This window comes from Pyrgilauda ruficollis, unplaced genomic scaffold, assembly GCF_017590135.1.
Source record: "Pyrgilauda ruficollis isolate IOZ18807 unplaced genomic scaffold, ASM1759013v1 scaffold113, whole genome shotgun sequence".
Classification (NCBI taxonomy): domain Eukaryota; kingdom Metazoa; phylum Chordata; class Aves; order Passeriformes; family Passeridae; genus Pyrgilauda; species Pyrgilauda ruficollis.
Genome location: NW_024509544.1, coordinates 1611848 through 1637845, shown reverse-complemented (window position 1 = coordinate 1637845; position 25998 = coordinate 1611848). Strand labels below are relative to the sequence as shown.

Genomic DNA, 25998 nt, shown 5'->3' with positions numbered 1-25998 from the left:
GCTCAGGTACCCCCCCACACTGCAGGCTTTTATCCTGCTTTGAGGGCTCCTGGTCTTTGCTTGGCTTCCAGAGTTTGGTGTCTGTCACTCAGAGCAACAACAAATCGCTGCCCTGGTCTGCCACTGTGCCTGGCACTCCTGGAAGGAGCTGAACCACACACCCTGAGTCACAGTAATCCCTTGGGAAAGGCTTCAGGCTCCCAGACAGCTGGAGCAGGAGCTGGAGATGCAGCTCCACACAAACTGGAGGTGCCAGCACGCTCTGTGCCATTTTCTGCAGCTGGCTGATGATGTTTGGGTGCTCAAGGCAGCAAACGTGTGAGGAAAGGGAGCCAGGTGCAAGTCAGCTGCTGAGCTTTGAGCAGGGAATATTTATTTAGGAAGAAATGTATGAAATGTGTGGATGTTGCCCTCGGGGATGGTGCTGCTGGGCTGCTTTCCCCAGGCACTGGGAGCACTGGGAGCACAGCTCTGTGTTCCACATCCTCGGGGAGGCTCCCACCCTGTGCAAACACCGGGGTAACTCCTGCTCCCCCTCTGTGCCCTGCGTGCCAGGCACCCCGGGTCCCTCAGCCACCTCTGCTGGCTGCAGGACACCCTGGTGGCTTTCTGCTGGGTGTCACAGCCAGGACACCCTGGTGGCTTTCTGCTGGGTGTCACAGTGCCAGCCAGGACACCCTGGTGGCTTTCTGCTGGGTGTCACAGTGCCAGCCAGGACACCCTGGTGGCTTTCTGCTGGGTGTCACAGCCAGGACACCCTGGTGGCTTTCTGCTGGGTGTCACAGTACCAGGACACACTGGTGGCTTTCTGCTGGGTGTCACAGTGCCAGGACACCCTGGTGGCTTTCTGCTGGGTGTCACAGTGCCAGGACACCCTGGTGGCTTTCTGCTGTCTGTAATAGTGCCAGGACACCCTGGTGGCTTTCTGCTGGGTGTCACAGTGCCAGGCAGGACACCCTGGTGGCTTTCAGTGTCCCTGACAGTGCCTGCCTTCCTTGCAGGGAGCAGATCCGCCAGGGCCTGGAGGAGCTGCAGAAGGTGCTGCCAGGAGGGGACACGTACATGCACGAAGGATTTGAGAGGGTAACTGGGGCAGGCTCTCTGTCCCTCAGGAGCTGTCCAGCACTGGGGATGGGTGGAAATTCCCCGGTGGGTGAGTGGGACCCTGTCCCTTTGCTGCAAGGGCTCCGTGCTGGAGCTGCAAACTCTGCTAATTCTCTTTATTTCTGCCTTTTTCTGCTTAGGGGAAGGCAGTGGCTCTGTGTCCAGGAGGGGTGGGAAGCTCTCAGTCCCACCTGGGCTGAGGGCACAGCTCACACCTGGGGTGGCCAAGTAACTGCAGACCTTATTGCCTTCTCCTCTGGGCAGGTTTTTTATATATTTTACCAGCTCAGGAGTTTCTCTAAAGCTGAGCTCCTGCACTCCCTCCCACCTCTGTCCCACGTGGGATTTGGGAGGGGTTTGGGCTGTTGAAAGTGCTGTCCCACCACTGAAATGACAGAGCAGAGCCTCAGGTGAAAGAGCAGAGCTGTTGGTTTATTTGCAGCTGGAATGATTGATCTGGAGCTTGAGGAATATTTAGCAGTGATGTTTAGGAATATTTGGGAATATTAGCCTAGGGTGTTTCTCAGGGATGAAAGTGGGTAGGGTTTTCAGAGTGGGAGACAGCTCTGGGGCTGGTTTTGGGACCTTGCAGGAATGCAGTCCCAGGCAAGAGCCCTGCTCTGAGAACCAGACAGCAGAGCTGCAGGTGTGACACCCCCACTGCTGCTGTCCCTTCCTTTCTGCTGCACAAATTGTTGTTCACAATTATTATATTCACAATTATCCTGTTGTTGATTTACTGCTGATAATCTTCTGGTCTGATTTCAGGCAAGTGAACAGATTTACTACGAGAATGTTCACGGTGAGAGCCCTTCTTGACCCATTTAATGTTTTTTTTTCCTCTTTCTTTTTGACTGAAAACTTTAACAGATCTAAAATGCAGCTTTGCTGTGGGAAGGGTGGGGTGGCCTCTCTTCTTGCAGGGATGTGATGTTAGTCAGGGAAGTATTGCTGAAAGGGAAAAAGAGCAAGTGGAGCTTTGAGGAGCTGGAATTAAAGTGTTTCAGGCCAAAAGGGGGAAGCCAGGCTGGCTGCAGGTTCCCACCCTCACCAAAATTGGCACCTTACTTTTTCTGGAGGGCTCAGGCAGCCATTTCTTCTTCCTTCTGAAACAAAAATACATGGAGAAGCTGTTAGGTAAAAGATTTTTTTAACCAGCAATTATTAAAACCAGCACTAAGTGCAGACAACTGGAAAAATGTCCTTTCCTTCCCTGTAATTGATGTAAAAACTTTCTGGTTTGGAAGGGAAGGCTGCAAAGGTTTAATGATGTTCCTGAAATGTAGCTCAGGAATCTTGAGGATTTCAGGCCCTTTCCCCACCATCTTTGTGTAAATCCCAACTGAGCTTTTTGTCACAAGCTGAAAAAGCCCCTCTGGATTTCTTGAGCTGAATAAAACCAGGAGCAAATTGCACTGGGTTTTTGATGGCTGCAGTCTCACTCCCTGGCCTGAAGCAGCAGCAGGGCTGTGCCCTGTGGGCAGGATGTTTCCTGGGGTGGTTCAAGCAGCACAGCAAAGGCAGGCACTAAGGAGGTTTGTGTGTTCAGGTTACAGAACTGCCAGTGTCATCATTGCCTTGACAGATGGAGAGCTCCACGAGGATCTATTTTTCTACTCTGAGAGGGAGGTAAGTGACTTGCACTTCGTAGTCAGGGAGACACTGCAATGTCTGGGCTTGCTGCAGAACGCAAAGGATGAGGAAAACCTTTTTTCCCCGGTGAGAAATCTCCACTTTGGTGCTCTGCAGACAGGAATGCAAAGGATAACCACTGACAGCAGCAGCCTCTGACTCACCCCAGCTGAGACTGTTCAGGGAAAGCAGAGGGGTTAAAACTTCCAGTTAAAAATAAACACAGAAGAAGGAATTGTTCACAGCTGAAAAGTTTCAGTGTTTACTGCATTGCTCTGGGAAAATGCTGAATATTTTCACTTTCATTTTTTTTCCCTCTCACACAAAGTCACGACTGCAGAAAAGGGGGTGGTGGCTTCTGTCACATTAAAAAACCTTCAGCTCACCAAGTCTGACATTTCCACAAATATCTCTGAGGTTCAAGCACGCATTCTCAACATCTTATTAAATTAGTGAACTGTGCAAAGTGTCAAACAGAGGGGTGAGCACTGAGAGCTTTGGACATCCTCCCTGCAGAGATGAACAACTGGCACTTGCCAGTCAAACCAGGATGACCTAAACTTGGCAGAGGGAATTTCTGCATGGGTTTGCTATGGACAGAATTTTTCCTCTCAGTCTGTCCAAAGTGCAGCATTAAATCCAATAACAACAAAAAGAATGGGTTTGTGGAGTAAAACCAGCAAACATTCTGAATCTCCAGCTCCTGTCCTTACACTTCATCTCTTTTTATTTCCCTTCTGAAATAAAAAATCCGCAAGAAAAACAAGTTTGCTTTTAGAGGTGAGTGAGCAAGTTGAAAGGTCAGCAGTGTTATATTTGTTTTGTTCTGGGCTGTGGAAGGAGATCCTGAACTTGCTCCGTGAGTTGCTCCAGGTGTTTGGGCTGGAGCTTCCCAGAGTAAAACTGGGATGATGCTTTTCTGCTCAAAAAGCTCTTTGCTGTTGAACTTGCAGTGCTGCAGCCTTCCCACTCAGTCTGACTCACTAGCAGCTCTTCTGGGAAGGAGTTTTCAGTCAGGTCAAGTGTTCTTGTTCTGCTGAAATCCAATTAAATTACTGCACTCGTACCCAGGCATTTGGAGCAACAGTAAATGCAATTTCAGTGAGGCAGCAGGAAAATCAAACCCGTGGCTGCTCTCCCTTCAGCTCAGGGTGCTGTGTGAGCACTGGAGTGATGCAGTTTTGGGGCAGGTGGAATGGAGCCTCTCTCACCTCTGGGTGCCAGGCACACCTGTCTGAAATAACACACAAAAGCATTTTAGGTCACTGTTATGTGGGATGTGCCCTAAACGAGGAAAAGAAAATTGATTCAGCCTGTCTGACGTCTCTTGGGAAGCTGGAGGAGCTAGGAAGGTGAACTAATTAAGTTTTAAAAATCCCCCAAATACCTGGGAGTTGCTTTACTAAACAACAGCAACTCTGGCAGGAGATAAAACCTGGTTTTAGACAATCGAGGAGGAAAACTTTTCAGGTGCTTTTCTGCTAGGCTCCCCCTTTGCTCATTCTACAGAAAAAGGGTGAATTTATGGTTAGGAGCTCTGGGGAAGCCTCACACAGGGCACCATTCATCGCTGGCCAGGGTTTATGTACAAATCACAGATGGGATGGGAGAACACCTCTGGAGCTGTTTTATTTGCCAGCATCAGCCTCATTCCATGGTTATGGCAATGGGAAGATGCCAGCAGCTCACATCCCTGGCAGCAGACACAGAACTCAGTGTTACAACTCGCTTTAAAAGTTTTTTGGACCAATCACACAAAGCAGAAGCACATTGCCAGTGGTTCTACCCAACCGCTATAAGCACGTGTACCTTTGGTTAAAACAATGCTTGTTTGATTTTAATTAATTAAAATTAATTTTAATTAATTTTGAATACAATTCCTGCTTGTGAGCCTTCAAACACAATGCACAGAGCTCCATTATTAAGCTTAGAACTTGCTAATATCTTGCTAGATATACTTTTCTGCAGCTTAGGGAGTTATTCTAGACAAGAGTTAACGCACAGACCGTTGTTCTATTTGTCCTTACTTTCTCCATCTCATATAACTTTTCTGCTGGCAAATCTTACGGCTCCTGCTCAGCTCCAAGTGCAGCTCTGCCATCCCTGAGGCCTGCCCTTTGCAGCTTTCCCAAATCCCTGTGATTTTTGAGGGTTCCCAGGCTGTTGGTGACCGTGCTGTGCCTCCTGTCCCCTGCAGGCCAACCGCTCTCGGGACCTGGGGGCCACCGTGTACTGTGTGGGGGTGAAGGACTTCAACGAGACCCAGGTGAGAGCCTGGCAAAGCCTGCCCCACTCCCTGAACCCCCTGAGCCCCCTACTCAGGCTCCTCCAGGGGTTCCCTCTCCCCCTGTTCCTGTCTGGAGCACCCGGCGTGGCTGGGTCCTGTTGGGTTTGGCCATTTCTGTCTCAATCTGCCCCTCTGCCTGCCCCAGCTGCTCCTGCTAAAAGAGGGGAAAAAAAACCAGGGTAAAGGCACAGGGGGAGCAGCAAATTGTCTGAGCTGGAGGCAGGAAGATGTGGGGGTGTTTTTCCCCATAAAACCCTTCAGCTGCAGTGCAGCTTTTCTTTCAGGGGAAAGCCATGCTGTAAAATCAGCTTCCTTAGTGGGAAATATTGCACAGGGTTTCGTCTGAATTCTAAGTTCCTCATTTGAATATTAGTATGTCCATGAATTCTATTTCACACGGCAACAATTGACATTTTTCTGAATGAGTGGAGCACCTGCACAGCCCCACTGCACGCAGGCAGAGGCTGGAAGACTTTTCCCAGGTTTTTCAGCTTTTAGAAAAGGAGTCAAACCACACTGGGTTTAGAACAACCTCCCTTGGATCAAACCCAGAGACTGGCGTGACCCAAAGTAAGGCACAGGAAAAGCCAAGAGGAGATAAAAACGTCACAGAGACCAGACCTGAAGCAGCAGAGCCCAGACAACTGCTCCTTGAAGGCATTCAGGTGGTGACAAAATGAGCTGGAATGGCATGGCTGTGCCTGCAATCCCAGCAGGGATGAGCTGTGAACATTGATGATGAACTTTCCTAAAGATCATTATCCCCTGGGGTACAGTGAAAGCCACACTCTGTCTTGTCCCCAAGTCCTTTCTGATCCCTGATACGGAGTTTTATAAAGCCAATCATGCTAACAAGACAAACATTTTGCTGCTTAATAAACCACAGTACAGTGGCAATCCAGACAGAGCAGCTGAGCGTTTGAGGGTTTTATTTGCAAGCGAGTTAATCTGGAGAAGTCTTAATTAGCTGCCTGCAGCCTAATTGATCTCACCCTTTGCATTTCTGTTCCTTTTCCTCCCCCTGTGGCAGCTGGCCCGGATTGCTGACAGCAGAGATCATGTCTTCCCTGTCAACGATGGCTTTGAGGCCCTGCAGGGCATCATAGACTCTGTGAGTATTTTCAGTATTTTCACCCCAGTGTTTCACTCTTGGTGTCACCCTGAGGTTTGGTTTTCCTGTGTTTGCCAGAACCTGCTGGAAAATAATTCACTGAATCACTCAGTCCAAGGGAACCTGCCTTGGTCTGGGCTAAAATGCTGCTTTGAGGTACCCAGGTTTCCCTGTTCCCAGTTCCTGTGGTGCCACTGCTCACTAAAACAGCACAGAAGCTGAAAAATACAAAAGTTAAAACTGAAGGCATCAGCTGGCATTTCCTGCAGGGATTGGGAGCAGCATGTGAGAGCTCCAGAGGCTGGGCTGATTTGGGTGCTTCCCCTGGCTCCAAAGGATGGGAAATCCCTCTGTGGGGATTTGTGTGTTCTCATTTTGGGTGACAAAACCCAGATGAGAGCTCCAGCATGGAGCTGGGCAGGGAGCACTCTCTGGGGGGCTCAGATTTCTGTGTTTACTGTGGTCACACACTATTTGGACAATGCAATTCCAGCAAAACCCTTCCCTCAGCACAGGCTCAGTTTTCCCATTGCTCTCACATGGAATGGAACCCAATCCTGGTTTATTGGTTTTCCTGGCACTGCCTGAGCCTGGATCTACTGCCTGAGCTCTCTTGGACAGTCAGGTGCTGCTTGTCATTTCAGAAAGCAGCACAACAACAACAGCAAAGCAATGGTTTGCTTCCCAGCCCTGCATTCCCCCTGCAGCTGTTTTTAATGAATCCCAGCTCTGCCTCCCCTGCCAGTTGTGCTGAGCAGGATTTCAGCCTCCAGGCAAGAGCTGCTCCAGCTGAGTGGGGCAAGATTTCCCAGCTTGGCAAGGAGGGCCACAGGGCAGGGCAGTGCTGGGTCTGTGACCTGAGCCCTGCAGAAGGGAAGTGGTTTTGTGTGTGAAAGGAATGGCAAGAGGGCATGAATCGCTCCAGAGAATAACAAGCAATCTGCAGATTCCTGTTCTAGCTGGAAAATCAGGTCCCTCTTCCCTGCTTTTCTCCCCCTTGCCAAAAGCACCCCTGTGCTGGGAGCAGCTGTGGTCACAGGGAGTGTTAATGGTGGAAGGATGCTGGGATGTGGAAACTTCTCCAGATCCTGTGCAGGAGCTGGCACAGCAAGGATGCAGAGCCCCGTGGAGAGAGGCTGGAGCACAGGATGAGACAGGGGAAGGGAAGCTGCAGCTGGGAGATGAGGCTGGACCAGCTCAGGAGGTGTGCACACCTGGCTCTGCAGGGATTTGGGGCGAGCTGCCCTGGCTCTCCCCTCCTGCCTTGTCTGCCTGGGGTTTTCCTGACCCTCTGTGTGTGCAGGTGGGCTTGGAAGCCCCTCTGGAGCAGGGAGGAGGTGGGAGCTGGGAGTGCTGGCCTCAGCTGTTGGGGTGGTGGGGCTGGGAATGTTCCTGAGCACCTGCCCTTCCCTTGCTGGGGAGCCAGAGGGGCTGAGGGAGCAGCTGCAGATCTGCTCCTGCTGTTCCAGCAGGGACTGACCCCTCCAAGCCCTGGAAAGTGAGAGGAAAATCCAATCCCACGCTGAGATCATGTCTAAAAAACACAATTCTTGAAGTGGGGTATGGTCCTTTCCCTCCCACAGTTCTAATGTGACTTTTTTATGAAGCAAACCAATTTTTTTTTTTCTTCCTCATCATGCAAAAGCCACTGCTGAAACTCCAGCTTCCCCCTGCTAATGATTGAGTGGTTTGAGTTTGTCAGGAGCAGGAGCAGATTTGACTGATTGCTGCAGGCTGGGAAACAAATGCAAGGAACTGAATTATTCTATTGAATTTTCCTTTGCTGTGAAAAAGTTCTGAAAAAGATCACAACCCGTCAATTTAACGCAAATGAAGCAAGTCTTAGAAGAAAACCTGAAATTCAACCTAATCTCCTGTCCAGTAGGGCTTTGGTAGGAGTGCTGGAGGCAAGGAATGTGAGAGTCAGGGTGGGATCCTGTCATCACCTTGCTTTGAGCTGTGACAGGAGCTGGCTGAGGAGCAGCTCTTGGGACAGGAAAATCCTGATTTTTGCTGTGTGTTAAACCATGGCACCAGCCTGGAGCTCATCTCAGGGCTGGAGCCTTGGCCAGGGGTCTGGGAGCTGCAGCTGTGATGGATGAGAAATGAGGCAGCACGAAGGAGTCTGGGACTGGCTCGTGTCTGTATGAATTCAGAAATGGTTCATCCTTTCAGGTTTAACTTCTCTGTGCTCCTTTTGGGTCATCCTTTCAGGTTTAACTTCTCTGTGCTCCTTTTGGGTCATCCTTTCAGGTTTAACCTCTGTCTGTGCTCCTTTTGGGTCATCCTTTCAGGTTTAACTTCTGTCTGTGCTCCTTTTGGGTCATCCTTTCAGGTTTAACTTCTCTGTGCTCCTTTTGGGTCATCCTTTCAGGTTTAACTTCTGTCTGTGCTCCTTTTGGGTCCTCTTGCAGTGGTGCTCAGCTGCTCTCAGTGTTTTCCAGTTCCTGCCTCAGCTCAGGATTGATGTGGCAGCTCAGGAAGTTTTAGCTTGGGAATTCACTGAAATTCTCCTCTTACACAAATGTACTGAATACACTGAATTCTGTTACAGAAATGCACTGAATGCACTGAATTCTCCTCTTACACAAATGCACTGAATTCACTGAATTGTTACAGAAATGTACTGATTTCACTGAATTCTGTTACTGAAATGCACTGAATTCACTGAATTCTGTTACTGAAATGCACTGAATTCACTGAATTCTGTTACACAAATGCACTGAATACACTGAATTCTGTTACATTCACTGAATTCTCCTGCTACACAAGTGTTTCCTGGGGCACACTGTGAGGAACGTGCTGATGGCTTTGTGTGCCCACCCTGAGCTGTCTGTCCAGACCTCACTGGAGCAGGAGCAGGGCTGAGACCCCTGAGTGGGGATAGGGATGAGGGAGTTCATTCCAGGCATTCCTGCAAGTGCAGATTCCCCACAGGACACAGGACATGTTTACCAGCTGATAACCCCCTCTGCACAGTGCTCCTTGTTAATTTTAATGGTGTATGATCAGCTCTCTGCTCCTTTCTTCCCCCAAATGCATCTTTAAGAAGGACCTGAAGGTATTTATTTTACTTATTTCTTTCACTTAGCTCTCGTGGCTGTTACTGGACAGGAAACACTCCATAAATAAATGGCTGGTTTGTAATTGGCAGCAGATTTTGGCCCTCAGTAATTGAACAGAGCTTGCTAATGAGCACCTGGCATCACACTGCAGGTCATTAACACTGACACTAATTAGGCAGCAACCTTCTAGGACACTTCAGCATCCTGTTTGCTGGCTGGAATTCCCAGATTTGGGGGGAAGGATGTCTGAGATGTGCAGGGATCTGGCTGGGTGCTCCCTGTGAGCAGGATGTCGAGTGGAAGCTTCCAGCAGCTGCAGAATTTCACTGCCCTTCTTGCCTTGGGCTCCAAAAGGGCCCAGTGACCTCCTGGGCCTCACCTGGCAGAGAGGGAGGTGAGTCAGGCTCACCTGAAGGCTTTGAATCCTTTTTTTTTGAGTGTCTTGTTTAATGAGGAGGAGACACAAAGGTTTGGGTTTGGTTTTTTTGCAATGGTTCTGCCTTTTGCAGTAATTCTGCCTGGTGTTCACTTTAAGTAAGGGTGTGTGCTTGGAACATTGGAAACTTAATCTAAATCAAAATAAATATTGCCATTGGCACCGTGGAAGTGTTTAAGGGCTGGTTTTATAGTCATGTAAAGGGATTAGACTGGACTGGGAGATCTGCATCCTCCAGTTGAGACACCTGCTCTTGCCCCCTCCCAGCTAGCAGGAATGTTTGTAAATAGCTGAGCAAAGTCATTAATCTCAAATTTAATCATGTGGGGTTTTACTTCATTAAAAAAGTGCTGATTGTATTTTACCTTCTCTGTGTTTTTCCTTATTCTGTCTATTTTAAATTCCTCTATTTTAAATTCTTCTCAGTGCTGTTCTCAGCTGTTGACTTTCTCTTTTTTTCCACTTGACAGTTCCTGTAAAACCTTGTTGCTGCAAACCTCCTCTCTCCTCACCTGTCAGGCTGCCACCAGCTCAGACCATCCTTCAGCCCTCCTTTCTGAGTAAAACTTCCATCTAAATGTTTTAAAACTTCAAACTTCTGTTTAAATGTTTTAAAAAGCAAAGCCTGGCTCTGTGAGTAGCTTTTGCAATTTGAGGCAGGGAGCTGTGACTGTGGAGAAAACAACAACAACAAAAAAAATTCTCTTTTCCTTACAGGGTTTATTGTATCGGTTGCTGTTCATTCCTTACAGATGTTTCAATTTAAAGTTGGGAAAATAGTTTTCGTGCTGGATTTGAGTCACCAAAGGATGCTTGGCTGACATTTGCTTGCCTCTTGGAGCTGAGCTGAGTTTTGCTGGGTGTCCCCTCGAGCAGGGGCTGGGGCTGAGCCCCCCCAGCTCTGGCTGGGCAGGAGGAGCTGGGGCTGCTCTGCAGGGCAGGCAACAGCATAATAAATAATTAATAAATAATAAATAGTAATAAATAAATCCCCTGCCCTGAGAGCCAAGCCTGAGCCAAGCAAATCGCTGCAAAAAGTTCTTAAAGCCAGGGCCAGCCCTCGCAAAGACTCTGCTCTGTTAAGCCTGGCTTAAATGGAGGAGAATTGTCTGTGCTTGGTCTGAGCAGCCTCGGGGATGCCCTCGGGTGAGCTCACATAAATCAGGCTCAAACAGAAATCCCAGCCCCTGGGGTGGGGCTGGAGGGCTCTGTGGGAATTCCTGGGATGATTTAGGGCAAAGCTGAACAGTTCAGCTTAAACTGGAGGTGTTGGAGTGGAGCTTTGGGGGCTGCCCAGGGAGGGCACTGATGGTGTCTCCACAGCCCTGGGAGCACCTGGGGGCTGCAGATAATCACAAATAATTTTAGAATTATTGCAGAATCCAGGGAGGGCACTGATGCAGCCCTGGGAGTGCCTGGGGGCTGCAGATAATCACAAATAATTTTAGAATTATTGCAGAATCCAGGGAGGGCACTGATGCAGCCCTGGGAGCACCTGGGGGCTGCAGATAATCACAAATAATTTTAGAATTATTGCAGAATCCAGGGAGGGCACTGATGGTCTTCACAGCCCTGGGAGTACTTGGGGGCTGCAGATAGTCATAAATAATTTCAGAATTATTGCAGAATCCAGGGAGGGCACTGATGGTGTCCCCAGAGCCCTGGGAGCACCTGGGGGCTGCAGATAATCACAAATAATTTTAGAATTATTGCAGAATCCAGGGAGGGCACTGATGCAGCCCTGGGAGCACCTGGGGGCTGCAGATAATCACAAATAATTTTAGAATTATTGCAGAATCCAGGGAGGGCACTGATGCAGCCCTGGGAGTGCCTGGGGGCTGCAGATAATCACAAATAATTTTAGAATTATTGCAGAATCCAGGGAGAGCACTGATGCAGCCCTGGGAGCACCTGGGGGCTGCAGATAATCACAAATAATTTCAGAATTATTGCAGAATCCAGGGAGGGCACTGATGCAGCCCTGGGAGCACCTGGGGGCTGCAGATAGTCATAAATAATTTTAGAATTATTGCAGAATCCAGGGAGGGCACTGATGCAGCCCTGGGAGCACCTGGGGGCTGCAGATAGTCATAAATAATTTCAGAATTATTGCAGAATCCAGGGAGGGCACTGATGCAGCCCTGGGAGCACCTGGGGGCTGCAGATAGTCATAAATAATTTTAGAATTATTGCAGAATCCAGGGAGGGCACTGATGCAGCCCTGGGAGCACCTGGGGGCTGCAGATAATCACAAATAATTTTAGAATTATTGCAGAATCCAGGGCACAAAGCCCTGGGACAGGGGACAGCCTGGCACCCTGACCTTGGCACAGCTCAAGGAGGGCAGTGCCACCTGCCTGGGGGGTTTAGAGTGGGAATTCAGGAGCTGCCACCAAAGCAGATTGCTCTGCTGGGTTCAAGGTTTGTTTTCGTGGCTGTGTCTCTGTGGAAACAAGGCTGAGGGATTTCACCTTTTGCCTCTTGCAGATTTTGAAGAAGTCCTGCATAGAGATCCTGGCAGCAGAGCCCTCCAGCATCTGTGCAGGGGGTAAGTGTGAGCAAGGCCATGTTCTCCTTGTTGCCTAAAATGCAATTTTCCATCCGTCCCTGATTGCTGATTCACTAATTACCAGGGGCTAAATATTTCACCTTTGTTTTGGGGCGAATTTCTTTCTCACCTCAGTTTGCACTGCCCCCTCCTGCCAAGTGATGTCACATGGGATTTTCTTACAGAAAAGGCCTGAATTCCAAAGTTTTGCATGAATGTTCTCCTGTCAGACCACTCTGCCTTACTTGGCTGTGGATGCTTGAAGTAGATGCACTTGAAAAGATATTTACATACTTACTCAAGTGATAAACAAGGATGCTGCTAGAACACAGATGGCTTAAAATCATCATTTATAACCATCTTTAACACTTTCTGAGGGCTTTGATCTTATCACTGCCACTCCTTGAGCCTGAGTGGAGGGCAGGGTAGGAACAGCTGTGCCCAGAGAGGAAATGCAGAGGGTTTATAAAAGCTGTTTGCATCAGAATTTGGCCAGGGCTTGACAAGAGGAACAATCCTTGGAAAACCCATCAGTTTTTTGGATCCTCAGTTCAGAACCTCCGAGTTTGGGCACACAGTCCTCACCCTTGGCCTGCAGGCAGTGAAATCCCTTTGGGGCTGATGGAAGTGCCACTGGCCACACAAATAATGTGCACTGGTGTCCTTAAAATCCGTGTTTGCAGGCACAGCTGTGACACCTTGGCATTTCACCTTGCTGTGCACATCCCTGAAGGATGCTGGCAGCTTTCTCCTTTTCTTTTTTTCTCTTGTTTGCAAGGAGGGCACATCCCTGAAGGATGCTGTGCACATCCCTGAAGGATGCTGTGCACATCCCTGAAGGATGCTGGCAGCTTTCTCCTTTTCTTTTTTCTCTTGTTTGCAAGGAGGGCACATCCCTGAAGGATGCTGTGCACATCCCTGAAGGATGCTGGCAGCTTTCTCCTTTTCTTTTTTTCTCTTGTTTGCAAGGAGGGCACATCCCTGAAGGATGCTGTGCACATCCCTGAAGGATGCTGGCAGCTTTCTCCTTTTTTTTTTTCTGGTTTGCAAGGAGGGCTCTGTGTCACCCGAGGCTACTCTTGCACTGCTGGCTCGTCCCAGGCCCTGCAGGGATGGATTTCAGCACAGCCATCCCTCTGAAATGGCATTTCTGGGGGATTTGGCCATGCAGGGACACTGGGCTGACATTCCAGCCCCAAGAGGTGCTGCTGATATCTCTGATTTGTGTTCCTTGAGCCCTCATCCCCCAGAGCCTGAGAATTCTGTGATTCCCCTTGGATGTGCAGCAGCACAGAGCTCTTGTGCCCTTCCCAAAAGCTGTCCCCAGCACACAAAGGGCCTGCAGCAGCTTCCCTCGTGTGCTGGGATGGTTTTCAGCTTGGCTGCACACCAGTGGGGCCTGGAAGGGAGCCCAGATTCCAGAAATCTGCTTTTCCTGACAAACGCAGTGTGCAGGCCCTGGGGGAGCTGAGAGGAGATGGGGGCTGTGAAATTCAGAGAGCTGAACCTGCCCAAAAAGGAGGTTCCTTGGTGCTCCCTGGGGGGGTTTTAAATCCGGGGTGCTGTCCCTGATGCTCTGGGGTTATTCCAGTTTTGTGTTCAGGTCCCATTCTCCAGGCAGGCTGAGGATGAGCCCAGTGCCTCTCCCAGAGTCAGAGCTCTGCTTCCTTTGCAGCCACCTGGGAAAGCAGCACTTAAACTTCCCCAAATTATCTCTCACTAGAAGGTTTTTTTTGCCTTTCTTCACCCCAAACTTGCTGCCATTGAAAAGGGACACTGGGGAGGGCAGAGCTCAGTGTCCTGGAAGCTTTGTGCTCCCACTGCAGCCAAGTGTGTCTGTGCTGAATTCTTCCCTGCTTCCAGAAATCCAAGCTGAAATTGGGCATGTCAGGAAAATTAATCCACCAACACCTGGGATTTATGTCCAAAAAGGAGACAGAGGAGTCCTTTTACTTTATTCCAATAAAGGGAGAGGCCATGGGGCATCCCCCTGGGGTCTCTCAGATTTTTGGAGGACTCAGCCTCTTTTTTATCCCCATTTCCCTTCTCTCTTTCCCCATTTCTGAGGTACTTGAGAGGTTCAGAATTCCCAGAACACCTGATACCAGAGATTTCCCTCTAATGTACAACCCTCCCTTTTAATTTTTCATTCTTATGCAATTTAGGTGTTTCCCCCATTGTTTCTTTCATTTTTAATGCCCATTTTCATTTATATTTTTGTAAAAGCAAATCTCTTTTTCCATTCACCAGTCAGTGGAACCCTTCCCATTGCTCCTTTCATCTCTCAGTGCTGCTTTTACCTCCTGTTTTTAAACACAAACCCCTCATTCCTCTCAGGCAGGGAGAGAGCAGAATTCCACTCCCAACAGGTTTGAAATGGTGAAAGAGCCAGTTTTAGCAGCTGTAAACGCCACGAGGCCCCTTCCCTGGCTGCCGTGCATCCCAAATAACCCGGTGCTGTTTTGGCAGAGTCCTTCCAGGTGGTGGTGAGGGGGAATGGCTTTCGCCACGCCCGCAACGTGGACCGGGTGCTCTGCAGCTTCAGGATCAACGACACGCTCACCCTCAGTAAGGAGCACCCCAGCTGCCCCTGCCTTCCCTCTGCTGCCCCCCCTGCCTTGCACCCCTCCTGTGGACCCTCAGACTCCTTGGCTGTGGGAGCAGAGGCTGTGGGGTGGGGGGATTTCCACGTGCAGGGGGCAGGAGGGGTTCTTTGGTAAAAGGGAGATGGGTCAGAGCATCCCTGGCTGGGCTGGGAGCAGGGATCAGTGTGGTTCTATCCTCACCTGAAATTTGGGGGGCTCAGAGCATCCCTGGCGGGGCTGGGAGCAGAGATCAGTGTGGTTCTCTCATTATCTGAAATTTGGGTGCTCAGAGCTGGGAGCAGGGATCAGTGTGGTTCTATCCTCACCTGAAATTTGGGGGGCTCAGAGCATCCCTGGCGGGGCTGGGAGCAGAGATCAGTGTGGTTCTCTCATTATCTGAAATTTGGGTGCTCAGAGCTGGGAGCAGGGATCAGTGTGGTTCTATCCTCACCTGAAATTTGGGGTGCTCAGAGCATCCCTGGCAGGGCTGGGAGCAGGGATCAGTGTGGTTCTATTCTCACCTGAAATTTGGGGGGCTCAGAGCATCCCTGGCTGGGCTGGGAGCAGGGATCAGTGTGGTTCTATCCTCACCTGAAATTTGGGGTGCTCAGAGCATCCCTGGCTGGTCTGTGAGCAGGGATCAGTGTGGTTCTCTCATTATCTGAAATTTGGGGTGCTCAGAGCATCCTCAGAGCTGGGAGCAGGGACCAGGTTTGGTTCTCCCCTCCCCTGTGTTTTGGGGTGCTCAGAGCATCCCCCAGTGCCTGGCTGAGGTGCTCACAGGTTTGGTTCTCTCCCCAGCTGTGTTTTGGGGTGCTCTGTGCCCTGCTCCTGCAGCTCTGCCCAAGCTGGGGTTTGTTCAGAAAATGCCTGGTTGCTTTGGAGGCAGTCCTGACCCTGCTCAGTGTAAAATAAATGCATTCCTTAGCTCTGGAAAGTGCAGATCTCAAGGCTCACTGTGTTTTGGGCACCTGGGTAACTTGTTCCTTGGAGCACGGGGAGTTTGCTGAGGCAAGGCTGGAAATAAATTAGAAATAAATGTAGAAGTGAATACTGTAAAGAATTTCTCCTTGCTTTTATAGCAGTGCATCTCAAGGACAGTTATGATAGATAATTTTTCCTTTCATTTAGTATTTTTTTGGTAGGTGGGGCAGAGAACTGGGGAGGTGCTTTGGCTCATCTGAGGTGACACAACTCAAACCCTCTCCCTGAGAGAGCTGAACCAGGATTTTATGGAAACCTCATGGAGGCTGGAAAGCTCAGCTATCTTTGTTTGCCTCGAACCTCTGTGCCTCTGATTGCATCAGGGAGGGAGGTCTTTTTAAAGATAACACTAAGCCAACAGTTCCTGAAACCTTAAATTATCCCAGATGAGATGCAGTGAGCAGGGCTAGGACGTGCTGAGGTTAAAGGCATGAGCTAATGGGGTTTTATTGGGATTATTGGCAGGGAAAAGGGGCAGGTGAAGAGAGCAGCGACTCGTAATGTTCAGAGCTGTGGGATAAAAAAAAAAAGGGAACATCTGTAGAAAGCATGAGGGATATTTGGCTGAGCAGAGCTGCAATCAGAGGCATGTTCAGCAGCAGGCTGTCCCTGCCAGCAGCAGGAGCTGCAGGATTGGGCTCAGCCTGCACAGGGTTAAAAGTGATTCTCCAGCAGGGACTTGGGCTGCTGCGTGTGCTGAAATGTGTGAGTCTGCCCAGATGTGCAGGAGCCAGCCCGGACTGCTCTGGGCAGAGAGGCTGAGCTCTGTGCTGAGCAGCTGGAAGCTGAACGGGGAGGTGGAAGCACAGCAGGGCAGGGCTGGAGCTGCTGCACTCCTGGTGCTTCCCCAAGCCCATCCTGGGCACAGAGAGGCCTGGCTGTGCTTTGGCCAGGCTTTGGGGCAGGATCCAGCACTGGGGTGGGTGGGACTGCATCCCCAACCAGTGTCTCCTAAAGACTGGCTCCTGATTTAAAGCCTGACAGGTCTTCCCTTTCCCCATCCTCCCTTTGTGCTGGCAGCACAGCTTTTCCTGTGATACCCTCTGTGCTCTCCTGCAGCCCTGCCACTCTCAGCACAGGAATCTTTTGTTTGCAGTTCCAGCCTCTGATTTCCCTGCCTGATCAGACCACAGTAACCCTCCAGTGAATCTTTTTAACTTACTAACTCCTTTCCTTTCCTTTCCTTTCCTTTCCTTTCCTTTCCTTTCCTTTCCTTTCCTTCCCTTCCCTTCCCTTCCCTTCCCTTCCCTTCCCTTTCCCCTTCCCTTTCCCCTTCCCTTTCCCCTTCCCTTTCCCCTTCCCTTTCCCCTTCCCTTTCCCCTTCCCTTTCCCCTTCCCTTTCCCTTTCCTTGTTTTTGTTGTTATTTTTGGGGGGTTTTTTTGAGGCTTGCTCTTAAAGCATCCTGCATACATTGGACCTTTTTTATTATTATGGTTAGGAAATATTCCAAGTGCTGGCTTGCCAGAAGGTTCCACCCTGCTAATGGCATAAGAAATGATTCCCTCTTGCTGGAATAATGGATTTTCCAGGCTGCACTGAGCTGCTCAGGTGCAGGAACACTGAGGATAGAATTGCAGGAGCCTGAGCAGTGTCAGGTACCTGCTTGGAAGGGCACCCACAGAGCCCAGAAGTGTTTTTGTGGGAGGATTGACCCTCCTGCACGCTGCCCAGGCCCCAGGGCTGGCCAGTCTGGGTCATCTGGGGGGGTTTATCCAGCCAGCCCCTCTCTGGGATGCAGAAATCTGTCCTGCAGCAGAGCAGGAGATGAGAAGTGTTGTTTTGTTTGCTTTCCCTGGGTGAGTTTTCAGGCAGGAGTCAGATGGGCCAGAGTTATGCAAACCAAATGGATGCTCCTTTGTTCAGAGCACAGCTCATTTTTGTGGTGAAACACAAAACATTCTCCAAACAAAACTGATCTGTGCCTGCAGCCAGCCTGGCCAGCCTGGAGCTCACCCAGAGCTGATAAACCTTCTAGAGAGGCTTGGACTGATGGCAGTGGGCAGGGAGAGAAAGAGAAACAAAAACCTAAGGAGAGCTGAGTAAAAGGCCTTGCAGGATGAAGCAGCTTTTGTTTTGTGGATGCTGGCACGGAGCAGCCTTTGGCCTCCTCTCCTCAGCAAAGAGAAAACAAGACACTGATCTTCATTTTCTTGGCATGTGTGCACTGAGACAACGTGATAAATTCACGGGGGTTCATGATCTGCTCATAAATCAGGCTGAGGACAGCCCAGTGGGAGCAGAGGTGCCAGCACAGCACAGGCAGGCAGCTGGGACATGGGCTGGGCAGCTCCTGGGGTGCCCCAGTGTCTGCTGGTGCAGCTCTGAGCCCACTCTGCAGAGCAGGAGTAGCACCCAGTGCTCTCCAGGCCTCCTGGTACTTTATCTCATCACTTTTGAAACCAGTGTAATTCAGGCTGGAAGGTGTAGCTGAGGTTCAGATGCTTCTGCCTTAAAGTGCTAAATTTTCCGTAATGTACAGGTATCCTAACTTCTGTAATGTACAGATATCCTAATGTACAGATATCCTAACTTCTGTAATGTACAGATATCCTAAATTCTGTAATGTACATGTATCCTAGTGTACAGATATCCTAAATTCTGTAATGTGCAGATGTCCTAATGTACAGATATCCTAATGTACAGACATCCTAAATTCTGTAATGTACAGACATCCTAATGTACAGACATCCTAATGTACAGATATCCTAAATTCTGTAGTGTACAAATATCCTAAATTCTGTAATGTACAGGTGTCTTAATGTACAGATATCCTAATGTACAGATATCCTAAATTCTGGAATGTACAGATATCCTAACTTGGATATCTCTGTTGCAACTGCACCTGTCCCCCTGCCCAGAGTGGCCCTGTCCTCTGACCTTCCAGAGAGCTCCACACCTTCAGCCCTGCTGTGGCTCACAGATGAGGCAGCTCCTCATCCCCCATCCCATTTATGCATCAATGCAAGGAAAACCCTCACTTAAACTTGCTCTTTGAGGCCTGTGTGAGTGATTTGGCACTAATCCCATCTTTCCCCTCTCCAGATGAGAAGCCTTTCGTGGTGGAGGACACCTACCTGCTGTGCCCAGCACCTGTGCTCAGGGAAGTTGGCATGTACGTTTCTCTGCCCAATGTTCACCCTGCCTTGGGGAGATGGGGCTGGATCTCCTCCCTGAGTTCTGGTTTTCTCCTTGGATCCCAAGCTGCCATGCTCTCATGCTCAGTGCCAGCTGAACTCTCTGGATGGGGCTGGATCTCCTCTCTGAGTTCTGTTTTTCTCCTTGGATCCCATTCGGATCCCAAGCTGCCATCCTCTCATGCTCAGTGCCAGCTGAACTCTCTGCCCATCGGGAGATGGGGCTGGGTCTCCTCCCTGAGTTCTTTTTTTCTCTTTGGTTTTCTGTTTTCTCTTTTCTCTCCAAGCTGCCACCCTCTCGTGCTCGGTGCCAGCTGTGCTCTGGAGCACAGGGAGCAGAGGGAATTTTCTGTACAAGAGGATTTCTGAGCACCCAGGGCGTCAGACAGAGGGCTGGGCATGAGCTGCCCTGACTTTTTTCTGTTTTTTTTCCAGGGAAGCAGCTCTTCAAGTCAGCATGAACGATGGGCTGAGCTTCATCTCCAGCTCTGTCATCATCTCCAGCACGCACTGTGTAAGTTGTGGCTCCTGAAATGCTTCTGGGGGTGGTGGGATTTGACTCCAGGTGTGTGTCCCAGCAGCAGCAGGGCTGCCAGCCTGCCTCTGCCTGCTGTGAAGCACGTGTCCCCCTCAAAGGGGAGTTTGAACATGTGGCAATGTGACATTTTGGGTGGCCAAGCCTTCAGTGAACACCTCAGGCTCCAGGTCTGTGCTGGGACAGGCGATGCCTTGGGAAGGCTGAGCTAAAGCAGAGTTATAGAATAAAGCAGGGATTTATGAAAAGGATCTCCTCAATGGATCCACCTTGGGCAGCACAAGAGCCCAGCCAGGGCTACCCCAAGGTGAACCAAAATGGTCCCAAAATGAACCCAAGGTGAACCAAAATGGTCCCAAAATGAACCCAAGGTGAACCAAAATGGTCCCAAAATGCATGACCTGTCACAGGGTCTGTCACTTTTATAAGTTCTGCTCCATTTGCATATTGCAGTTAATTGTCCAATTATAGCTTTAGGTTACTGTGAAGTCCCATCCTTCTTGTTTTTCTCTCCTCAGCCCATGTTGTTTGTGCTCTTGGGCAAAGATCAGGTTGTCTTGGTCCAAGTTCTCCAGAAATTCCTTCTGCACCAGCAGAGGGTTTGGAAAACGTTCTCAAACCTGGTTGTTCTTCCATTACTCTGTGTCCTGGAATGGTGGGGGGTCCTTGGGCTGCAGGGATTCAAGCAGGCACACATTTCTCACCCACCAGGTCAGCCTGTCCCTGGCCTGTCCCCAGTCTGGCACCGTGGCCCTGACGTTGGGTGGGGGTTTGGATGCCTGGCTCCTGCAGCAGGGACATCTCAGAGAGGTTTAGATCTGGGAGCAGCAGGGTCCTGGCACAGCTCAGGGAGGCTGGCACAGCTGCTGTGGGTTAAAGCTGAGCACCAAGGAGTGGTGCACGTTTGGGCTGGGCAGCATTTGCAGAGCTGATCAGCACTGGAGAATTGCAGAAAATGGGTTTGACCTGGGAGAAGTGTCCCAGCCTGACAGGAGGGGACCTTCTGGAGTTAATAGTGGGGAAACTCCCTGTGTGTCCTTGTGCTGGATGCTCGGAGCTCTTGGAAAGCTCCTGGCAGAGCTGCTCTGAGTCAGCACAGCTGAGAGGAGCAGGAGGACCTGGGTCACGGGCCCTGGAGATCTCTGCAAGTTTGGAGTCAGCTCTAACACCGACATCTGGCACGTTTGGGCTGCAGGAGGGAAGAGCTGCAGGGAAATTGCTCAGACTGCAGTGAAACCTTGCCAGGATTGTGGCTGCCCCATCCCAAGGCCAGGCTGGACAGGGCTTGGAGCAGCCAGGGGCAGTGGCAGGTGTCCCTGCCGTGGCACTGGGTGGGCTTTGAGGTCCCTCCAACCCCAACCCACCCCATGATTCCATGACTGTGTTGTGAGCTCTTCTTCAAATCTTTCTTTAAGCCTTCACCTCAATATTCCGTGGAATGTTACATGAATTTTAACCTGAGTTAAGTGTTTGGTGTAAGTGCAGGGGTCAGAACAAAATGCGTGATGTCAATGATGCCAAACCTGTGAGGGCAAGGAGATCCCAGCCTCTGTGCAGGGAGGTGCTGGGGAGGGCAGGTGCCACCTTCCCTGTGTGAGGAGAGGGGAGAGCTGCACCTGCTCTGACAGCTACATGCCTGTAGTAATAATAATAATAATAATAATAATAATAATAACATCATAATTAACATGGCAGCAAATAGAGAGGGGCCTTGGGGACACAGCTGGGGGCAGGGTGCACGGGGGATGTGTGAGGACAGCTCTGTGTCAGGGGTGTCCCAGGTGTCCCAGGTGTCCCAGGTGTCCCACGCTGTGCTCTCTGTTCTCTCCAGTCCGACGGGACCATCCTGGCCATCGCCTTGCTGATCCTCTTCCTCCTGCTGGCCTTGGCTCTGCTCTGGTGGTTCTGGCCCCTCTGCTGCACCGTGGTAAGTGACACAAATCACCAGCACCAGCAGCATCTCAGTGAGAAATGAAGGGGAGGAGGCAGAGTTGTCCACAGGACTGATCCCAGAGTTTCTGCCACTGCTGCCTCTGCTTTGGGCTCCTGTTTCATCTGCCCAGCCATGGATTAGACCCATGTTGCCAACACCCAAACCTTCTCAGGAGCCTTTCAGCCTTGTGTTTTGGTCACAAAATGGAAATAGTTTGCAGAAATTAATTCATTGCCATGCTTGGTGTGGATTTTCTAACCCATGCTGGAGGGCTCCTGTAGAAGGGCAGGGCTGATCAAGGACTCCCCACACTGGAGTCCTGGTTCTGCCCCGGGTGCAAGGAAAAGCCATTGCTAGGTGTCCAGATTTTTGCAAGATGAGCTGTGTTTCCTGGATCACCGTGCCTGAAAAGCACTTTGAATGTCACAGTGACAGTAGAAGTCTGGCTGTGCTTCCCTGGGCATTGTCTTTCCTCCAGGCCCTTTCACAAAAGTCCAGCAGCACAATCACAGAGTTAAAGCTTTAAAAGGCAGAGAGAAATCGGGATAAAAAACAGGGGAGAAGGGAGGCAAGAAGGAAATCACAGGACTGGAGATGAGCTCTCATCTCCCGTGACTGCTGTGTGTCTGTCCCACCCTGAGCATCCCTGCTGAGCCCTGGCTCTGCCTTTCCCAGCCAGGATCAGGCTGAGGGCTCATTTCTCTGGAGCTCACCATGCAGGGAAGCTCTGCCCTTGTTTTGGGTCTTGTTTGTGCTGCAAATATAGAACAAGAATTAGGGACACACAAATGTCAGCAGGACTGGAGCCTGGGTTTGTGACTGGCTGTGTGTCACCTTGCAGAAGCTGCTTTTGAGGCTGCCCAGACTGGCCCCAGTTTCTGGGTCACCATCATTATTCCTGGTTTTAAATCCCAGACCTGGTGTTGTAAATTTGCACCATGTTGTAGCAAACCTGCAGTGCAGGGCAGGGAGCTTTGCAGCCACACACTGCAGGAGCCACTCTGGGCTGAGATGTGTTATCCAGAGCGAGGATGGAAACCTTGCAGGAAAAAGCTCAGTTGTCTATTTCTGTTCCTGGCTGAAAATGGGGATAAAACGCTTCTCCTCACAGTAGTTTGGCACCTCTGTCCCAGGATGAAAACCAGAATGGAAAAAAATATTTATTTGGACTTTCAGAACAATTAAAAAAAAAAAAAAAACTGGTTCTAAAGTTGGCCAGAGGATTAGCAGCGTGGTAGGTTGCTCAGAGTTATTTGCCTAAACTAGATGGCACGTTCCCAAGGGAGCTGGGCCAGCTTTTTGTTGGCACATCTGCATGGAAGTCAGAGGAGATGTGCCCTGTGCAGACTGGGATCTGGAGCACTGGGAGATAGAGGGAAAGTGCTCTCAGTGCTGCTGCTCGTTTAAGGTTCTGTGAAGCAGAAGGATGAAGCTGGTGAGAAAAAGGCATAAATAAAAGCAGCAGGGCATGAAGGGGATGTGGAGCTGTCATGAGGGCACCATGGCTCTGCTGGAGGGGAATCATGTGAGGACAGTGGTCATGTAACAGCCCTGAGTGTGAAAAATAGTCCAGATAAGCAAGGTGGGTGCAGCAGAGAGAGGGAATCTCTGGTCCACATGAAACTTTAAAAGCTTAATATTTTCCAGATTTAAATTCTCCACTTAAACTGTTTGCTGCGGATAAAAGCTTTTCCTCACTCTCCTCCTTTACCTCCCACGTTCCCTCCTAGCAAGGTCTGCAAGTGGGGACTATCTCACTGATATTTTTCCAATGTAGTCAAACACTTCCCTGTAGCTGTTGGAAAGATTTTATTCCAAGAGGCTGTAGGAAATCTCTTCCACCTCTCTGGGAGGGCATGCAGTGTGTTTGGCAGGGGGTTAGCAGCCAGGATGCCTCCCTGTGCACTGCTCACCCCAAAATGCTGTGAAATCAAAGATAAACCCGTGGAGGAGAGCCCAGCCTGTCAGGGATGGGGACAGGGAGCCCAGCAGAGCTCTGGCTGGTCTGGAAGTGGCACAGAGAGGAATGCAGTGCTGTCAGAAGTGAATTGAGGGCAGAGGAACTGCCTTGCACAACAGCCCAGAGCTCCAACCTCGAATAACCAAACCGCAGACCCGGAGACATCGCCGTGGATTCCAGCCCAGGGACGTCGCCGAGATAATTGGGGATGTGTCAGGGGGAAAAGGGAAAAAAAAAACACAACAAACTCTTCTCTTACCAAGTATAAATCTGTTTCTGAGCGACAAGCACATTTCTAAACCCTGAAATTCCTCTTGGCGTGCTTTTTAATTGAATAGGAGTCATTACTATCCAGCAGTTCTTCAGGAAAGACACTGAGCCAGCTTCATCCCTGGAGTAAATGGACTGGAGTCAACAGACTCACTCTGGAGGTTTATCTGGAGCCCAGTATCTCCTTGGCACTCGTCCATGAAGGAATGCTGTTTCCAAATGTATCCAAGTTTATTGGTCTCAGAAGGATTCTGGGGTGAAGTCTGGAATTCACCACTCGGTTTACAGTAGAGGCAATTGTTGCTTAGTAGATCAGAACAATAATAACTCTTTGCTGTGCCTGATGTACCAGCACAGGCAGAATTCCCCTGGATACCTGTGCAGGATATTACAAAAGCTTGGGAGGCAGGAGGAACCTCTCCAAAGGTTGTAGGAGGTTCATTGAATAACTGAAAACAAAGGAACAATTCTGCTGTGCTGAACTCCCCAGCACTGTGCTCATAACAAGAAGGATAGCAAGAAGGAAACCAGTACACAGACACCTCCAGCGGGGTGACCACACCTTTCCTGAGCTGAGCAGGTCTGCCAGGCAGCAGATCCCAGCTCCTGGCTGCCCCCAGGCACTGCTTGTCCTCCCATCCCTCCTCTTTCCTGAGCCCAGTGCAGACATCCACAGCAGGAGCCGTGTGTGCAGGAGGCTGTTCAGCTGCCCAGGGCTGGAATTGTCCCGGGCAGGAGGCCAGCATGAGCCTCAGGTTTAATGGTGATATAAATCAAATAGCTTTTCGTGTAAGCCAAAGAGATAATAAACCTCCAAAACTGGCTGAAGGAGACACGTTGGGAACGGAGCTGCTTCGAGTGTTTGGATGTACAGTGAAGGCAGAATTAGTGTAATAGCTGGAAGGCTTGGCTGTGCTGGGATGGTCTCCCCTTGCTGGGATGGTCTCCCTTCACTGGGATGGTCTCCCTTCACTGGGATGGTCTCCCCTTGCTGGGATGGTCTCCCCTTGCTGGGATGGTTTCCCTTCACTGGGATGGTTTCCCTTCACTGGGATGGTTTACCTTCACTGGGATGGTCTCTCTCTGCTGAGATGGTCTCCCTTTACTGGGATGGTTACTCTCTCTGCTGGGATGGTCTCCCTCTGCTGGGATGGTCTCCCTTCACTGGGATGGTCTCCCTTCACTGGGATGGTCTCTCTCTCCTGGGATGGTCTCTCTCTCCTGGGATGGTCTCCCTTTGCTGGGATGGTCTCCCTTCACTGGGATGGTCTCCCTTTGCTGGGTTGTTCTCCCTTCACTGGGATGGTCTCCCTTCACTGGGATGGTTTCCCTTCGCTGGGATGGTCTCCCTTTGCTGGGATGGTGCTCCTCCATCACACCTTTGCCTCCCTTGTGCAGCCATCCAGAGTGGCCTGAGGGGCTGGGCTGGGTTATTTGCCCACAAAATCTGCCCCACCTCGCTCATTTTCATACTACAGTGATTTTAGATGCAGGGGTGTGGCTGGCAGATAAATGAGGTGTTGGTATTTGAGCATCTAACAGCAGTTTTTAACTTTAAAGCTGTTTTCTGGAAGTAAGCTTGGAAGAACCCAGCAATCTGTTTGGCTCTCTGTACTGCAGCTGACCAGAAGTTTTGGAAACAAAAAGCTGGATGGAGAAAATACAGAAAATATAGATTAAAACCACATGGCTAAACTGGTGGAAGAGAAGGGGAGGAAATGCATAGGCTCTGCAGAGCTGTAAAATGGCAGGGTCCCTGCTGGCTGGATGGATGGAGATTCCTTACAAAGATCCCTGGATTCTGATTCCCACCCTCTCCCACGAGCACAGCTCCTCTCAGTTGTGCTGCTCTGGGGAGAAGGGAGCACAGCATCACTCAGAAAACTCCCCAGGAGTCAGTGAGTGAGGGCAAGGGCTCCTGTGCACAGCTCCAGGAGGCCACCGTGGTTCTCCTTCGCCCAGAAAAGGCATTTCATTTCTATAAAATTTCATTTCTATAAAATTTCATTTCTGTCTCTAAGGAGAAGATTGTGTTTTATTGCAGCTGAAGAAATTGGGACAGGCCCCTGCTTGTGTTAGCTTTGAAGTCTAGAGCAGATCTCCAAGGAGAAGACACAGAAGATATGACAGAAATAAAAAGGAAATGTTCCTTTACCCAACTCATACCTCAAATATGAAGCAGTCACAGGACTGAGAGGTCAAAACTATAAATATGTAAGGGGAAAAAAAATAGGAAATTAGTCAGATGGATCATGGTTAATGCTATTAAAAATCCTTGTTTATTAAGACAGCAAGAATATATGTTCGGTGTTTTCCAGAGGAGTGAAGGTAATTAAGGACAAAAATAATCTGCCCAGTTAACAGCATGCTTCCAAACTCCAGTCCTAATTAGAGGCAAAGTCCTTTATTTCTT

At 49.9% G+C, this 25998-nt stretch overlaps 1 protein-coding gene across 1 annotated transcript in view; it reads left to right on the top strand.

Moving 5' to 3' along the window:
• The window catches only part of ANTXR1 (ANTXR cell adhesion molecule 1), a gene marked incomplete at its 3' end in the record, with an annotated part of 58024 nt that overhangs the window by 9719 nt on the left and 22307 nt on the right, over positions 1-25998 (top strand). The window contains exons 4-13 of the mRNA XM_041478691.1: positions 1002-1083; positions 1873-1906; positions 2654-2733; positions 4934-5002; positions 6054-6134; positions 12123-12183; positions 14653-14751; positions 18796-18865; positions 19323-19401; positions 21254-21349. Of these exons, the coding sequence (XP_041334625.1) occupies positions 1002-1083; positions 1873-1906; positions 2654-2733; positions 4934-5002; positions 6054-6134; positions 12123-12183; positions 14653-14751; positions 18796-18865; positions 19323-19401; positions 21254-21349 (751 nt within the window). The remainder of the gene's footprint in view (positions 1-1001; positions 1084-1872; positions 1907-2653; positions 2734-4933; positions 5003-6053; positions 6135-12122; positions 12184-14652; positions 14752-18795; positions 18866-19322; positions 19402-21253; positions 21350-25998) is intronic.